The 18,912-nt window shown below is 44.5% G+C and overlaps 1 protein-coding gene across 11 annotated transcripts in view; it reads right to left on the bottom strand.

Annotated features, from left to right (window-relative positions):
* BAZ2A (bromodomain adjacent to zinc finger domain 2A) overlaps positions 1 to 18,912 on the bottom strand; it is a 1,342,005-nt gene that overhangs the window by 838,767 nt on the left and 484,326 nt on the right. For all 11 annotated transcript variants that reach the window (XM_078689111.1, XM_078689116.1, XM_078689113.1 and 8 more), the window contains one exon: positions 503 to 568. In XM_078689111.1, the coding sequence (XP_078545237.1) occupies positions 503 to 568 (66 nt within the window). The remainder of the gene's footprint in view (positions 1 to 502; positions 569 to 18,912) is intronic.

Below are 18,912 nucleotides of genomic sequence, written 5' to 3'. Positions count from 1 at the left end.
TCAAATAACTTCTCTAAAAAGATGGAAACCCTTAAGTGTTCCTAAAGTCAAAATGTTTACACAAGGTAGTTTATACTTCTCATTTCTGAGGGCTACCAAACTCAACTCCGTCTGGCAGTAGTTTCGAGTGGATATTAATGTCACAAAAGTACTTTGTGTTACATTGTTTTAACTTGTGTAGAGAAACCTATACGCAGTAACAAAGCACTTTATCATGGAAAACATGGGTAGGTTACGGATTATTTACTCACAACAAATGAGGTTCCGCTGATGCATCAGCTTTACTTAATGGCAAACCTATGTTTTGTAGCAGATTTAAGATTGTACAATACATAGAAGAAAGCAGTCATGCCTAGAATATCAGAACCTCATTAGAGCAGCATTACAAGATGTCAACATGGATACTGGTTTAAGCCACTGAGAGGCAAAAGCTGTTAAGCAAAGTATACTTAGAATGTAAGGTATTCAGGATGGGGCTGAACATTGGCCCCTATGCACATACCTTTGCTTGCTTTTCAGCCTCCTTCAGAGCAGCTACTTTTTCATCCTGCTTTCTTTTGTTTCTTTCCTACCGAAGATGAAAATTAAGAAAACATATGAGACAATTTTGAAAAACACAGAGGCCAGTCATACCAGAGGAGGAAAGCTCATTTGCATCATACATGCTTTATAAACACCCTAATGTACCTTAACAAACTGAAAAGATAAAGTTTAAAGCATTTTAGGGTATTGTGTGGACGAGAGGGAAAGAGGTTAACAGGAAAGGAGGTAGGAGAAGGGAGATGCAGATTTACATGGACAAACTTTAAAGAAAGAGGTGGGCAGAGGTGAGATGAATATCGGATCATGGTGGGCGAGACGGATATCGGGGCTGGGGCTCTTGGCACCAGACAAACACAGGGAGGCAAATGGGGGGCATGGGTAAGGACGACACGAGATATAGGACAGACAGACATTGGGGGCTGGAGGCAGAGGTGTGGCCATTTAAACAAGGGGCCAAGTCACAAACTGATGCAGGGGGGCAGGAGTAGGGGTTTCACAGAAATTGCAGGAGAAAACATTGGACAGAACAAGTAAGGGGAACAAGAGAAATATGAGGGCAGTAGCCAGTCAGTGCGGTGGAAGACTCCGACAATACAGCAGACCAGGCCCATAAAAACACTAAAAAGAAGGAGATAGGGACCAGATAGATACTTGTGACAAAGCCAGACAGTGCAAAGGCAAAGGGCAAGATAGAGAAAAAAAGAGCTTAAAGGCACAGGTAGATATAGCTGAATGCAGGGGTGTGAAACGTACTCAAATATCTGCTTGTCCATGGGGCAGGACGCATCACATATCTACTTGTCCTGTAACAAAATCCACTTGCCCCTTTGGTGCCATGTAGTTCAGCGACAACTTATGACAGCAATCTCATTATATAAGAGCTCTGATATAGCCTCTCTGATTATGCCAGGGATTATACCATAGTAGTGTTTGAATAGTTGCAATCCCCTTATGTTGCCACGTTTCTGCAGATCTATGTACGGGGGCTGAAGGTAGTGGTAAGCAATAGTTCCAGGGTTAGAATGCCCTTTTGAGTCTGTGCAAACCTACTAACTTGCATGTTTAAAGGGTTTTCAACAACTATTCACCAATCTTTTCACATCCTGAGAAACGTTGGAAATTTACTCCTGACAATGGCAGACGTACACCTTCTTCCATTTGCTCATGCTAAAATGCAGTTCACAAATATTTCTACTTCTGTAAATTCTTGGGAACTCACGAAAGCTGTATAGCTGCACTTAATGCAAGGACATGGGTGCACTTTTGAGACATTCTTTAATGAATGGCCCCTAATTTGATCCGGTGTCGACCATCACCTTTTTGTGTTTATTAACATTCTGTCTCTCTCTGGCTGGCTTCACTGTGAGTGACCGCATTCTGCTCTTTCACTAGGGGCATATCAGCATACATAGTAGTTTTGTTCAGTGCCAGTAACTACTATGGCAGTGTGTGCTTTTTGAGACAAAAAAAACTAATGGTGAGGGCCCGGCAGCTCCCACACCAATAAGATTTTACATCAAGCATTTGCAATGCAATAGGTCTCGCATTAGGAAAGTTTGAGCTATTGGAATTGTAAATGACACATTTTGTTTCGTTTTCGAAAATAGCGAAATTAATAGCTTTGTCATTTACAATGCCAATAGTTATAACTTTCGCAAATGTGACTCCTATAGCATTTGTAATGCAATATGTGTTGTATTTACGTGACTTACATGTATTGATATTACAAATAACAATGGCTTTTCATTTTTTTAATAATGAATACTTAAATAAAAGTTATTGTAATTTATAATGGCAATAGCTTAAACTTTTGTAAATAACTTTTGTGAAGATTATGTTCAGTGTATTTTATTGTGACGAAAATCCAAGAACCGAAGTGAAATATTAACATCTTTTTGTTACATTTATAATAAAGCTTGAAACATTGAGAGAAGATATTTGAACCAGTTGTTGTGAATGGTTGCACAGATTGATGATGTGGTGGCGCTGAGTGATGTTGTGATGGCGAACGAGTGATGCTGTGGCGTTAAGTGATGCTGTGGTAGGGCATAGAGATGTTAGGGTGCCCCTGAGTGATGCTGTGGTGGTGCTGGGTGATCCTATGCTTTGATTTGTTATGCTATGCTATGCTGTGTTTTGTTATGCTATGCTAGGTTTTGTTATGCTATGCTATGTTTTGCTATGCTATGCTTTGTGATGATATGCTATGCTATGTTTTGTTATGCTATGCTATGTTTTGTTGTGTTTTATTATGCTATGCTTTGTTTTGCATTGCTATGTTTTTTATGCTATGCTATGCTTATTTGTGTTTGGTATGCTATGCTATGTTTTGCTATGCTATTATATGTTTTGTTTTGCTATGCAATGTTTTGTTGTCTTTTGCTATGTTTTGTTATGTTTTGTTATGCTATGTTTTGTTTTGCTATCCTATGCTTTGTTTTGTTATGCTATGCTATGTTTTGTTATGCTATGTTTTGTTATGCTATGCTTTGTTTTGTTATGCTTTGCTATGCTGTTTTATTATGTATGCTATGTTTTGTTGTGTTTTGCTATGCTTTGTTATGTTTTGCGATGTTTTGATATGCTATGCTTTGTTTTGTTATGCTATGTTTTCTTATCTTATGCTGTTTTGTTCTGCTATGTTTTATTGTGTTTTGTTATGCTACGCTCTGTTTTGTTATACTATGCTATCTTTTGTTTTGCTTTGTTATGCTCTGCTTTGTTTTGTTATGCAATGCTATGTTTTGTTATGCTATGCTGTGCTTTGTTTTGATATGCTATGTTTTGTTATGCTATGTTTTGTTTTGCTATCCTATGCTTTGTTTTCTTATGCTATGCTGTTGTGCTATCCTATGCTTTGTTTTCTTATGCTATGCTGTTGTGCTATCCTATGCTTTGTTTTGTTATGCAATGTTTTGCTATCCTATGCTTTTTTTGTTATGCTATGCTATGTTTTGCTATCCTATGCTTTTTTTGTTATGCTATGCTATGCTGTGTTGTGTTTTGTTATGCTATGCTATGTTTTGTTATGCTATGCTGGTGAGGGTGGGTGAGGGAGAGGGAGGGTGAGATGGTTATGAGGGTGAGGGGGTGGGAGGGTGAGGGTGTGTGAGGGTGAGGGTGTGTGAGGGTGAGTGAGGGTGTGTGAGGGTGAGTGAGGGTGTGTGAGGGTGAGGGGAAGTGAAGGTGAGGGGGAGTGAAGGTGAGGGGGAGTGAAGGTGAAGGGGAGTGAAGGTGAAGGGGAGTGAAGGTGAGGGGGAGTGAAGGTGAGGGGGAGTGAAGGTGAGGGGGAGTGAAGGTGAGGGGGTGTGAGGGTGAGTGAGGGTGTGTGAGCATGAGGGTTGTGAGGGTGAGTGAGGGTGTGTAAGGGAGGGTGTGAGGGTGGGTGAGAGGGTGTGTAAGGGTGAGGAGGTGTGAGGGTGAGGGTGGGTGAGAGGGTGTGTGAGGGTGTGAGGGAGATGGGGTGTGAGGGTGAGAGGGTGAGGGACAGGCATTGGACATTGAGGGACACGAGCACGGAGCACTGAGAGGAGCAGGCACGGGGCAGTGAAGGACACTGGTTTGGGGCAGTGTGGGTAAAACATGAAAACAGGTTGAGACCTAAAAAACTGAAGACCCAACTTCTACTAATGGCACCAGCAATACTGATGTGATAAAAAAAGAGCTGCGGGTGAAACACACTAAGATGGGCACCATATGCCTGTAGATAACGGTTCATATTTGACTGCAGGCCTCATATCCTTGGAGAAACCCAGCGCTGCCTCAAAGCTGTAAGGTCTAGTCTCGTGGGCACAGCTCCCTACAGTGCCAGCGCGCTTCTAGCCGCTCTGCAGGCCTGGATCTCTGAGCAGCAAGTGCCTGCCGATCGGGTTCATATCAGACGCAGGCCTTGTTTCCTTAGAGAGAGACCCTACGCTCTCTCGGAGCTGTAGGCCGGTAAAGCGCCCTACAGCGATGAAGCACTTCTAGCCGCTATTCCGGCCCTCGATTTCAGAACAGCAAGTGCCTGCTGATACGGGTTCAGAATACAGGCCTCATTTATCATTAGAGAATATAGAGACACTAAGCAGTCTCAGAGCTGTAGGCCGGTAAAGCGCCCTACAGTGGTGACACGCTTCTAGCCGCCCTGCGGGCCTCAAACTTTGCACAGCACGCGGCGCACCTGCTGATACGGGTTCATATCAGACTGCAGGCATCGTATCCGCAGAGACCCTGTGCGGTCTCGTCTTACATTGAGGTGAGCGGGGTCCAATCGAGCAGCCTTCGGGCTGAGAAAGGCGCAGCAGGCACCCTAGGGGGTCTGTCACATCATTGAACCCTATCACCTTCTTAAACCAAGGTTATCTCCAGCAGGTATATAAGGATTGCCTGCATCATGCTTGGGTCTGGTCGCACCGTCCAGGCATTTTAAGTGCAAAGTTCTGAAGCCGTCGCCATTACCTCATAGATCTTTAAAAAAACTCTTCTGCACTAACATCACAAACATGATTTTCCATCAACCCACTACAAATGTTGTTAACTGCAGGGGTGGAGGTGGGTTTAACAGCAGAAATCTGGCCAGAAGGGCTGTCACTCACTCCCTTTGCATTTGTCATCAGAAATTCACAGCCGAGGCTCAAACAACTGGCACCGGCGACTGGATTAAGGCCGAGTAATGATGGGTTTCTGAATTAAAACCAGACATGAAAAGGAGCGCCGGGCAAATTCCCAGAGAAGCCTAAACACTTAGAAATTAAATCCGCAAAGCGCTGAAGAATTAAACACCACAAATAGGCCTTGGAAAAGCACACACAGGCGTTCTACCATACAGCCTGCCTCTCTCTGTCGCACAAAATCTCTTTTCTTTGCCTGTTTTACGACAGCTACGTCAATTTATGAAGCAAATCCGAGTAAACGCAACTCCCAGCACTTTAATACAAGCTTGTGGGTCGTGTTGACAAGCGTGGAGCACTGAGGGTGGAGATGAGTGTTCCTTAGAGGCAGGACCAGCAGACGGGTTTAGCCAAAGTGAAAGCGAAAGCGCGCGACCTCACAGGAACACACACGCAGTCCTTACGCACTGCGCATGCGTGCGGCCAACTTTGCCTGGGGCATGGAGCGCGCGGCAGTGTCCGGAGCTCCCGTGAGCTGAGGGAGTCCCGCGTGTTGTAGCCCGTGTGATGGAGGCATGGAGCCCTCTCGCAGAGAGCGTGTGCCAGGCGATGTGACGGAGCCTGTAGCGGAAAGAGCCCGGTGAGTGGGTGTGTGTGTGTGTGTGTCTGTCTGTCTGTGTCTGTCTGTGTGTGCGTGCGTTTGTCTGTCTGTCTGTCTGTGTGTGCGCGCGTCCTGAACCATTGTGAGTGTCCACAGCATGCCGGAATCGGAGCGCGTGTTCACGCGTGCGACCTGATCCGATTCCGGCATGCTGCGCGTGCCCATCTCTTGTCTACTTGTAAGCAGAGCCGCCGACAATAGGTCTCGCTGCGACAGGGCTTCGCTAAGTGTCGCAGGTGCGAGACCTAAAAACCATGCCAAAACAAAACTAAAAAGCTGACCACCAATTTAAGACCTACTGGCTTTGCCAATTCTTGTTTATCTTTGTTTCCCATAATATTGAAACTGGATACACTGATTTTCTGTTATGAATATTTTTGGAAAATACTAGCATGCATCAACACATGTTAATAAATGATGCTGCAAAGAAACGGTACCTGACATTTTACAGTACTTCAGCAAAATGTTTTTTCCTGCTTTAATTTTTTATGAACATTTTATTTTGAAAGCAAAGAATCATCAATCTTGCGTTCAAGCTTCTACACATATTTGCATCAAATCAGAGAGTAATCTGGGGCAACACCCGTCGCATCGCATGGGTCGCATCGCATGCGTATACGTCGTGTGATGTCACAACGCACACGACGTTACGACGCCTGCATTCCCGACGCTACATCGCGGGTGCCATCACATCGCGGGGGCTTTTACAACGCAGGGACGGCGAGACACGGCGAGAGACAGGTACGGTGAACTTTAGTGGATGGGAGGGTTTTAGGCTTTTGGGCTTAGGGTTAGGAGTGGAATATGGGGGTGTTTTAGGCTTTAGGGCTAGGGTTAGGAGTGGAATATGGGGGTGTTTTAGGCTTTAGGGCTAGGGCTTAGGGTTAGGAGGGGAATATGGGGGTGTTTTGGGCTTTAGGGCTAGGGCTTAGGGTTAGGAGTGGAATATGGGGGTGTTTTAGGCTTTAGAGCTAGGGCTTAGGGTTAGGAGTCGAATATGGGGATCTTTTAGGCTTGGGGGCTAGGGCTTAGGGTTAGGAGTCGAATATGGGGGTCTTTTAGGCTTGGGGGCCAAATCGCGCATAAGTGGGATTACGTATTTCTATGACAGCTGAACGAAAAATCACGCATATGTGGGATTACGTATTTATATGACATCTGAAATTAATTCCGTTTATACCTTCAATCATTGGTTAAAGGACTTGCAAACATTAGCTGCTGCTATTCAGGGGAAGAATTGTTTCAACTCAAGGCTCGCGTGGAGGTCCAGCTGAAACTTTTGTTAGACATTTCTTTTGATGACCTAAGAACCTAAACTCGGGCTTTAAGGGGTGTTGCGGTATCTCGTAGATATTTACATCTAAGAGGGTGGAAGGTGAATGAATCAAAAAAGAACTGCCCTCTTTGGTTGCTTTTCTCAGGTTGCTTTGCGGGGCCGTAAGAGGGATTTTTTTCTGTGTGATTGAATGCGTGGTCGTAGTGTGCGATCAAAAAGTCATTTGCATGCGTGTGAATGCAGAGTCCGATGTAATGGTGTGCGTGGTGAATGCGTGCGATGTAATGGTGTGTGCGATGTGAGGAATGCGATGTAATGGTGTGCGCTGTGCTTTTTTGCGTTGAATCGTCATACATCCGTAAGCTGGGAGCTTTATACATATAGTCTCATATTGTAAAACACTGAAATCGTGTGCCTGATTTTTCCCGTTGCTTTGTTTGTCACTCTGAGACCTCCGCCTCCATTCGCCTAATCACTGTGCTCCTGCTCTGTATTTGCCCCCGAGAAGGTGCGGACGACAAAGCAGATTTAGAAGCCGCTTACCGGACAACCCACAACGCTCCACACTGGGCCCCTGGCGTGTTATTTTATTTTGCTGTATTTTGTTTTGCTTCGCTCCCGTACCTCCCATATAGCATCGCCCGAGGCCTGTCTCTCTCAACATATCAACGCCAGGTTACAGCTGTTTGCTTCTTTGCCCTGTTTGTTTCTTCTCCTCCCTCCAGTCGCTCACACACCGTGCCTTTCCTTGTATTAAAATCTCACGACAGAGATAGAGCTGATGGTGCAGCTGTTGGCCGGACCACATATGACGCACCGCACGAGGACCTTGGCTCCTTTGCTTTGTTTAGAGTAGTTTCTCTCCTGGACCTCACATGTAGCTCTAGTAGCTTCACCCATGACCTGCAGACTATGGATATATCTCCGCCAGGTAAACACCTCTCTTGTCTCTCAGCCCGTTAATCTCTGAGCCCTCCTGCCCCCCTCTACCGGCCGACGCTCGTAGAGGGACTGCCTACACGAGATTTCAGCTCAAATTACTTACTTCACTTTCGCTGCAGTATCCCCAAAGGACCTGTCCTTGACACACCCAGTAAAGCTCACTCTCCCTGGCTCCCTTTAACAGTGCTAGGCCAATGCCAATACCATTACCCTCTCCCACAATCAAAGGTTTTCGGCACACTTATTAGGTAGGCGCATCCCTTAGGCCTGTCCTCGCTCCACTCAGAAAAGCGCACTCTCCCCGACTCCCTCTAACAGTGCTAGGAAATGCCACTACCCTTACCCTTGGCCACATGCAAAGATTTTGGCATACTAATTATAAAGGCGCATCCCTTCGGCCTTCCGTATACCCCTCACCTAAATACAATATCCTGCAAGACTTATACCCCATACCTAACACGCTTTCTTGCAAAATTCAACACCTCTGAGGATCATTCACAGGTAACCTTTTTTTACTCCCACCTCTCAGTTAATACTCATCGTCGACATAACCCAACCCAACATGCCCCCCTCCGTTCAGTTCAGATTGGAGTCCAGAAATTAGGGATTAATAGTGATACAATTAATTACCCGACCAACCTCTCCAAAACTGCGACTAAGTGTCTAAAACATAGACTACTCAAAGCCAACCCAGAAATCACTATCTCCGACCCCTATTTCTGTTATAAAAAAAAAGGAGTGATTACTAGTGACCTGACCTTTCAAACTAAAAGAAGAGCTCAGTGGAGGATAGCGTTCTAGTCTCCACTCAGAATCACCTTGGCTAAGAAATGTCCTCACGGTATTAAGACTATTGGCGATATCCTCAACCACATTAAGAGCAAACTCTACCATCTCCATCTAAAACAATGGAATTATACTCATCAGGCCACAGATGGCAACCTGGCCATCTTTGATGAAAAGTTCAACTTCATTAAGAAATCGCTGGACCATAACGTAGCACCTACTCACCCGTTGAACGGCCTTCCACTAACTCCAACCCAGGGTCAACTTGATCCCTCTCTTTTGTCCCTCAACCACCAGTCAAATGCCCCTCTCACTTCGAACAACTCTCTTAAAGCTCCAAACCCCCCTCACCTACTCATCCACTGGGCCTCGACCACTCATAATTTCCCCACTCCACTCCCGCTTGGTTGATGACTTTGCTATCCCTAGCCCTGATCACCTCTCCCACACCTCCCACTCTCCCCTTCCTCCGAACGCTCTCCTAATTCCTGTTCCCCACTACTTCCTGGCCCACTCTCCACCTGGACTGCAAAGCCCCCTAACCCCCCTCTAGCACCCACTCACCTTGTTCTCCTCTCCATCTGAGACGGAAATCCTCCTCTGAGGATTTCTTCCTTCCCCCTCTTCCCCTCTCTGTGAACGGAACTATGTCCACCACAGTGAACAGCACTCTTCCTCCCATTCACGTGAACCGCGAGACACACGCGGATCCGGCTGCTAAGCTCCATGAAATAAACGAGGAACTTCTCAAGCTCAAAATTGCCATCCAAAATCTCTAACACCACCGCTGACCTGGCCCTTGAGCTCGCTTCCAACAAGACCTCGCAGGATTCCCAGCACTCTACCCTGCACCATTTCCCATCTTCCCATGGCATATTGTCACCTACTGTCCCAGGGCTGCAACCCACAGGCCAGAACTGGAATACCACCCCATACCCTAACGCCCCATCTCGACCTGCCAGATCCAAAAATCAGCTATCAGAAACTGACATTCTCTCCCTCCTCCGAGAGTACAACGACCCACATACGGCCATCTCAGCCCCTTCTGGTTCTTCTCAAACCACCCCTTTAAATCCACCTGAAATAAGAGGTCCCAAGACAACTAAGAGACCAAACAATGCATCACACCTAACCCACATAGAGGCCCTAAGACTTAACGCCAACACCTTAAACGCAAGCAACCTCTTTCAGATCCCTATTACACAGCCCTCTATCATTGAACATAAAGCACACCTGAAATGCCTGCTACTTAACTGTAGATCAGTGGTGAAACATGCCACGGACCTTTCGGATCTCATCCTGGCTTAGGAACTCGACCTACTTATCCTCACCGAACCCATGCTCAATGACTCCTCTGGCCCCATCCTTGACATTATAGTCCCGCCCAGCCACAACATTCTCAGACTCGATCGAGTTAAGAAAACGGGTGGTGACATAGCCTGTATTCACCACAGCTCTCTCTCGGCAAAACAATCCCCCCCTCTGCTAATCTTTTATCCTGTGAATATCTTTCCCTTGATATAACTACCAAGCATAGACCCATATGTAGCCTGCCCATCATCTACCACCCGCCGGGAGATAGCCTCCCGTTTATTGAATAAACTATGGAAACCATCTCCTCCAACCTGGGACGACATTAACCCCAGATCTTCCTTGGAGACTTCAACCTCCACTGGAATGATCCGCATGATCAGGCAGTTAACAGTCTCAAAAACTTCCTAAGTGCTCTCTCCCTGTCCCAAATCTGTGACACTCCCACGCACAAACTAGGCGCAACCCTAGACCTAATCATTGCCAACCCCAATTCCATTCAACTCGACTCTATTCTCCCCTGTGACTGGTCTGACCATTACTATATCACCTTCCGTAACCTTGAAAGCTGGAACTCCAAAAGATCAGAACCACTTAAACAGTGGAAAAGATCGCTACATAATACCAACATAAATTAACTCATTTCTCACTGCAATATCTCCCTTCGGCCCCCTGCTAACACTGACAACGCTCAGGGCCTCACTGAACAATACAACAACTCCCTGTTGTCTGCCCTTGTTGCAGCTGCCTCCCTTCAACTAAAAAGGATACCCATCAAAGACTCCAAACCATGGTTTAACGACAGCCTTTATTCAGACAAACGCAGCCTTAGATTAGCAGAATGCGCATGGAGATCAGCTCCATCAACTGAGCTACTAAAAACTCTTGGACTAAAAAGGAGCAGATACAATAAACTCATCAGACACCATCAGAACACCTAAAGCAAATTTCTTCAAAACCCAACTGGACAAAGCCAAAAATCATCCAAAAAGACTCTGAGCTGATTAAGGCACAATCTAATAACACTTTCGGACAATCACCTCACATCCTCCCCTGCCCTCAACCGAACTGTGATGCCGTTGCTGACTTCTTCCTCGCTAGGGCGAATAAGATTGAAACTGACCTCAAATCGTCTCTCATCAAACTCGCTCCCTCTCTGGATTATCCAGACACCTCCCTACCCACACCTCCTCCTACACTGTCCTTTCTCTCCCCTAAAAACAACGCCTCTTGAAACCAATTCACCCCCCTCAACGAGACTGCCGTCCTCAGTATTCTAGCAACCCTGAAACCCTCTAATCACTTCAATGACCCCCTCCCCCAAACTTCTTTGAAGAAATGGTTGGAACACTAGTCCCGCTCTGGTCTAAGATCATCAACGCTTCGCTTCTCCAAGGGGAGATCCCGGACTGCCTGAATGCTGGCCTAGTTCTCCCTAGTCTCAAAAAACCCACAGCTGACCCTCAAGACCTGAATAACTATCGACAAATCACAAACATCCCTACCCTGGCTAAACTCCTCGAGAAGTGTGTACAATAACAATTGCGCAAACACATTGACCAATTCCAACTCCTCGATCAATACCAATTGGGCTTCCGCTCTGGCCACAGCACGGAGACGGCCATCACTCATATAGTGGAAAATTCCCTCTCTATGCTTGACCAGAACAAAGCATGCCTACTAATACTACTCGATCTCTCATCTGCTCTTGACACGGTCAAACATGACAACCTTCTTAACCTTTTGGAATGTAAGATGGGACTCTCAGGTACTGTCCTAAAATGGTTTGCCTCCTTCCTCAACAACAGGACACAGTCAAATCAAACTCTATTCAACCCCAGTCCCTGCACACTTGGTGTCCCACAAGGTTCCTCACTCTCCCCACACTCTTCAACCTCTTCATGGAACCACTGACTGTAATCCTCAAAAATTCCAACATCCAATACCACATGTATGCATATGATACGCAACTGTACATGAAACCATCTTCACCAGAAGATATCCAGTCTCTCAAAGGAACTCTGCACAAAACCTTAAACTGGTTAACCGCCAACCACCTCAAATTAAACTCACTTAAAACTGAATTCCTCCTAGTTTCACCCACTGGGCAAACCCCCACTGTAAGGAACTTCCTCACAAACCTCACCGCTCTCGACTGCACCCTACACATCATTGACTCCACTAAATCTTTGGGTGTTGTTCTAGATGAGAATATAAACATGCAAGACCACATTAGAGCATCGACCAAAGGAGCGAACTACCATCTAAGCATCCTAAGAAAACTCAAACCTTACCTCCCACAAGGTGACTTCAAATCGGCAGTGCAAGCACTTGTCATTTCAAGACTCGAATACGGCAGTGTCACTCTATGCGGTCTCTCTAAACTCAGCCTAGCCCCACTCAGAGCATCTCTGAATGCTGCGACTAGACTGGTCAGTGGCTTCAAAAAATCCAACAACATCTCGTCGGACCTGAAATCACTCAACTGGCTCCCATTCGAGGCAAGGATACAATTAAAAATTGCATGTAAGACCCATAGAGCACTACACTTCATCACCCCTTTATACCTGAAAAATAGGCTCGAACTATCTGGTAGTGCTCAGACCTCAAGGAGCACCAGCACTCTGCTCCTTAAGTCAAAGAAATTTAAAAAACAGAAAACCAACAAACACACTTTCTCCGGCACTGCCCAGAGAATCTGGACCCCCCTACCTGTTGAAACAAGACGATTCCATCAACTTTTGCCTTCAAAAGGGAAGTGAAGGCTCTACTGATAAACAATTCACTGAATTAGTAACCCCTCTCCATCACCGCCCTATATGTTTTAGCGTCATGTTTTACCAACTGGCCTCTGCTACGGTCCTGTATCGCCCACTACTGTCTTATTGCTGTTCCCAATATAACTTATCGTAACTGCTACCTGGCCTATGTCAGGGCCCACTTTCACCCGTACTCATGTCACTGTTGCTCCTGATGTATATTGCCTTAATTGCCCTAATTTTCTCCTGCCGCTATCGACTTGTATCCTCTTCAGCCCTCATGTAGAGTCCTCTGATACCCGATGGGGTCATTAGATTAGTGCCAAAGGAACGGGATTTTAGTGTAGAGGAAGAAGTGGCGCTCAGCTTATTCACGTAAGTGTATGAAGGTAAATTACAGTGCGGTGCAACCTGGGAAGGGGAAATCCCAGTTACTCCTTGATTTGGACCGGGGGACCCTATCCCATGAAATATTAAGACAATCCCGAGCACACACACAAATTTGAAATTAGACAATGCAGTTAGTGGAAGGGCAACACAATTAGTGCAAATCCACCAATGGTATCTTTTTTTTAAAAAAATTGATAGTTCTACACAACGCAGCCAGCCGACATGTGTTTCATTAGAGAAACAATGATCTCTGAATCATCAGGGCTGGGAATGATACAAAACATGAACTGAGGACATGTAATGGACGATACATACAAAAGGAAAAACAATTATCTACACACATTAGAAAATGTAATTCACCCGGCACACGTGGAAACCAAATTGGAGAAGAAAAATAAATTAAAAAAACAGACAAAGTACAAGACCCATAACATGAGGTGAAAGGCGTAACCCTGTGGTTACTACCACTGATGATAATAACACAACACACTGGTGAACTAATCAGGAGCTCAGAGCATTGTTAACCACATAGTTATTTGGGGATATCCTAATCTAAAAATCATGCAGAGTCTAAATACATGTCTAAAAACCTCCATATGTTGTGCTGTGAACAGGACTAGACAGGTCACGGGACTGTTGGAGTTAAGACCATCACTGTGACGGAAATTGAAAAGCGGCAATATCCTTAATATTAAAAAATTGTCAGTTTAGAAATAAAGCTTATAGGAGCATCATTCGTGTACTACAGGAAGTACTTGTACTAATATTAAGACTGTGAGGGAATTTGCATGTAAAGTAAACGGAAATGCTGGGCCCGAGTAGATCTGGCCCTTAGTACCTGTGTGGCAAATTCCAAGCTCAGTGTAGTCTACAGACAAGGAGCAAAAAAAAGGAGACACAAGGACGGGAGTTAATACTCGCGTCCTGGGGACCGTGAAGATACACGTTGACATTAAGAAATGTAACTGAAGGGACTAAAGTAATCCTTACCACACAGCCGGTGATAATTCAAACCCGGTGGGGTATACGTGCATCAGAGGAACATATAATAAAACGTCATAGACTTGCCGTAAACTAGGAAAAAATATATATGCAATGGAAATTACTCACAATAAGGTAAATATTGCATGTAATAGTTAGGCCATAGTCAAAAGTGAATGAAGAGTGTGTAATACCTGAATAGGGCCACTGATGGAAGGAAACTGAAAATTAACAGGGGGGGTAAGGATTACTTTAGTCCCTTCAGTTACATTTCTTAATGTCAACGTGTATCTTCACGGTCCCCGGGACGAGAGTATTAACTCCCGTCCTTGTGTCTCCTTTTTTTCTCCTTGACTGTAGACTACACTGAGCTTGGAATTTGCCACACAGGTACTAAGGGCCATATATACTCGGGCCCAGCATTTCCGTTTACTTACATACAAATTCCCTCACAGTCTTAATATTAGTACGAGTACTTCCCGTAATACACAAATGATGCTCCTATGAGCTTTATTTCTAAACTGACAAATTTTTAATATTGAGGATATTGCGGCTTTTCAATTTCCGTCACAGTGATGGTCATAACTGCAACAGTCCTGTAACCTATCTAATCCTGTTTACAGCACAACATATGGAGGTTTTTAGACTTTTATTTGGACTCTGCATGATTTTAAGATTAGGATATCCCCAAATAATTATGTTGTTACCGATGCTTTGAGCTCCTGATTAGTTCACCAGTGTGTTGTGTTATTATAATCATTGGTAGTAACCACAAGGTTACGCCTGTCACCTCCTGTTATGGGTCTTGTACTTTGTCTGTTTTTTGGGGGGGGTTTTCTTCTCCAATTTGGTCTCCACGTGTGCCGGGTGATGTAAATTTTCTAATGTGTGTAGAAAATTGTTTTTCCTTTTGTATGTATCGTCCATTACATGTCCTCAGTTCATGTTTTGTATCATTCCCAGCCCTGAAGATTCAGAGATCATTGTTTCTCTGATGAAACACGTGTCGGATGGCTGCGTTGTGTAGAAAAGAAAAAACAAGATACCATTGTTGGATTTGCACTCATTTTGTTGTTCTTCCACTAACTGCATTGTCTAATTTCAAATTTGTGTGTGTGCTCGGTATTGTCCTAATACCCGATGGGGTCATGTTCATGCTATACAAAACTTTTTAATAAATAAATAAATAAATAATAAACACATTTTTATACGGGAACCATTGTCAGTAGTGCAGTCAGAGCTTACAACATTTACTTAGAGCACTCACCATAATAATAAAGGCTTTCAATTAAATAACCATGAAAACAAGTTTGAACAGCATTAACATATGGACAAAATATGAACTTAACTGCAGTCAGTGCCCTTCCCTAATCCATAATGTGGTATTGCAAACTGACAGCCAAAGGGTTTGTGCTGCAGGGGGTTGGGCGTACTTATCCCAAGGAGAAAATACAAAGGAGGAGGAAAAGGAGCTAGAGTAGGGACACATCAAAGCATGGGCGAGACAGGCACATTGGCCAAGAGGTCAAAGTACACCCAGAGAGGGAAATTAGGACACTGGGGCAAGCACATATTTACAGTACAACAATTAATGGCCCTACTCATCTCTAACCCACATAACCAGATTAATACAGACAATGCTCAAACATACTTACCAACAGATGTGGATCATGAGCCTTCCCAGAGATCTGCTTTGCACATATAGGGCTACCCACAGCACTATGATTTCATTACAATGACAGATGTGAGCTGTAGGAAAGTAGGATCTACTTTCCTGGTTACCCCCACCTGTTGCTTAGTGTCAGTATGTGTTTGGCCTAGTCTGACTTGGATTCTGCTAATCTTGATCCCAGTCACTGTGCTTTCTCCCTAAATTGACCATGGTAAATACTTTCGTACATCCACAATTGGCAACTGGTGTACCCTTGCAAGTCCCTAGTATATGGTATGAAGGGACACACAGCATAGGTAAACCAGGGGTCTCCCATGGGCTGCAGCATGTATTGTGCCACCCATGGGAGTCAACTTAAACTGTGACTACATGCCTGCCATTGTAGCCTGTGTGCGTTGGTGCTTGCAGCTCTCACAACATATATAATTTTTCTTATATCTGAGGCCATTGCACTTAAAACCTATAAGTCATCCCTATGACAGTCTCTTCAGTCCTGAGGGCAGGGTGCTTGGTTAAAAAGTGCCAGGGTGCCCCAGTATGAGCAGGACACCCCTACAAAACCCGGAGTCGATTCTCCAGGATATGTCTCTGCAGTAAGCCTTTTTACTGCCTATCGTGGACATCCGTCATTATGAGATGTCTAACTATATAGTGGCTGTACTAAACCCAGTCATGTTTGGTATCAAACATGTTGGATTCATACCCCAACACCGATTCCAGTGTTGGAATTATGAACCCATGTACTGGGGAGTTCCCTTGAAGTACCTCCTGTACTCCCGATAACAGCCTTTCAGGGTCTGACAGCAAGCTAGTGCTGATGCAGACTGTAGGGGCTGGCTTAGTATATGGTGCTCCCTTATGTAAGTGTAGCATCCTGCACTAATCCAGACAACCCTTATGGTTATTTTAGTGGTCCTAGACAACCATAGAAAGATCTCTAAGTGGTAGCTGTGGAGAGCAGCCTTCAGGCTAAGTCCAGAAGGAGTGAAAAGCAGCTTGTTTTACCAGAAAGAATTCTTATTGGTATAGATTAAGTGAAAAAGAACCACACAGTGTATTTATAAAAGGATTATGCTACTTACCCAGTAAGCATCTGTTCTCGGCATGTAGAGCTGTAGATTCACATGCTTTGCATAATTCTGCCATCTAGTATTGGGTCCAGATGTTTGGAAGTTGTTTTTCTTCGAATAAGTCTTTCCAGTCATGAGGTAAGGTGACTCCTCCTTTCGGTGATAATGTGCATGGGCATCGACTCCACTGTTAGATTGTTTTCCCACAAGAGGGCGAATATGGAGTATGTGAGTGTAGTAAAGAGACGTCCATGCATTTGTAATGTAAATAATAAGAACTGCAACAACTACAGGTGTCCGGGGAGGTGGGAGGGCGCATGTGAATCTACAGCACTACATGTCAAGAACAGACGCTTACTGGGTAAGTAACATAATCCGTCCGAGGCATGTGTGCTGTAGATACACATGCTTTGCATAAACTATATAGCTGTATTCTACAAAAGCAGTGGCTAACCAGTAGATGTTGCAGTTCTCTGGAAAACTGTCTTTAGCACTGCTTGTCCTACATTGGCTTGTTGGCGTGCTAACACATCCACACAATATTGTTTAGTCAAAGTGCGTGGTCTGGACCATGTTGCTGCTTAACATATATCAGTAATGGGAATGTTACCTAAAAAGGCCATAGATCCCCGTTTTTTGCAAATGGAATGCGCTCTATGGGGTATAGATAAGGATAATGTTACTTACCCAGTATGCATCTGTTCTTGCCATGTAAAGCTGTAGATTCACATGCTTTCCATACTCCTGCCATCTAGTGTTGGGTCCGGAAGTTTGCAAGTTGCTTTGCTTCGACAAAGTCTTTCCTAGTCACAAAGTAAGGTGACTCCTCCTTTCAGCGATAGTGCGCATGGTCATCGACTCCATTATTAGATTGTTTTCCCGCAAGAGGGTGAGAATGGAGTAAATAAGTCTAGCATAGAGATGTCCATGCGTATGAATGTATAATTTAAGAACGGCAACAACTACTGCTACCCGAGGAGTCGGGTGGACGCAAGTGAATCTAAATCTCTACATGCCAAGAACAGATGCTTACTGGGTAATTAACATTATCCGTTCGAGGCATGTGTACTGTAGATACACATGCTATGCATAGACTATAATGCAGTATACTCTCAAATCAGTGGCTAACTTGTAGATGTTGCAGTTGTTTGGAATAGTGGTTTCAGTTCTGCTCACCCTACATTAGCCTGTTGAAGTGCTCACACATCTACACAATAGTGTTTGGTAAATGTGTGTGGTGTAGACCATGTAGCTGCCTTACATATATCAGCTAGGGGGATATTGCCTAAAAAGGCCATTGACGCCCCTATTTTGCAAGTGGAATGCGCTGTAGCAGGTATAGTTAAAGTTCTTTTACCTTTAATATAGCAAGTTTGAATGCATTTTACAATCCATCTGGCAATAACAGATTTTAAAATAGGGCTGCCTTTGTGGGGTGGAGCAAATGCAACAAACAGTTATGTTGTTTTGTGAAAGTCTTTCGTTCTATCTGTGTAGTATGGTAAAGCTCTTTGAACATCAAGCGTGTGAAGAGCGTGTTCTGCCACAGAATCAGGTTGAGGAAAGAAGACTGGCAACTCAACCGATTGGTTTATATGAAAAGCAGAAACTACCTTGGGAAGGCATTTTGTGTTGGTACGGAGAACTATCCTATCTTTATGTAGCTGAAAGAAAGGTTCTTCCAACGTTAATGCCTGTAGCTCACCAACTCTTCTTAGTGATGTGATAGCAATGAGGAATGCAACTTTTTATGAGAAGAATTGTAAAGGGCACTTGTGTAATGGTTCAAAAGATGGGCCCATGAGCCTTGTAAGAACAATGTTGAGATTCCATACAGGGGCAGGGGGAATCCTTGGTGGTATTACGCATTTTAAGCCTTCCATGAAGGCCTTGATTACTGGGACTCTGAATAGTGACAAATATTGTCTA

Source organism: Lissotriton helveticus, chromosome 1_1 (assembly GCF_964261635.1).
Source record: "Lissotriton helveticus chromosome 1_1, aLisHel1.1, whole genome shotgun sequence".
NCBI lineage: Eukaryota > Metazoa > Chordata > Amphibia > Caudata > Salamandridae > Lissotriton > Lissotriton helveticus.
This window is presented reverse-complemented; position numbering and strand designations above follow the sequence as displayed.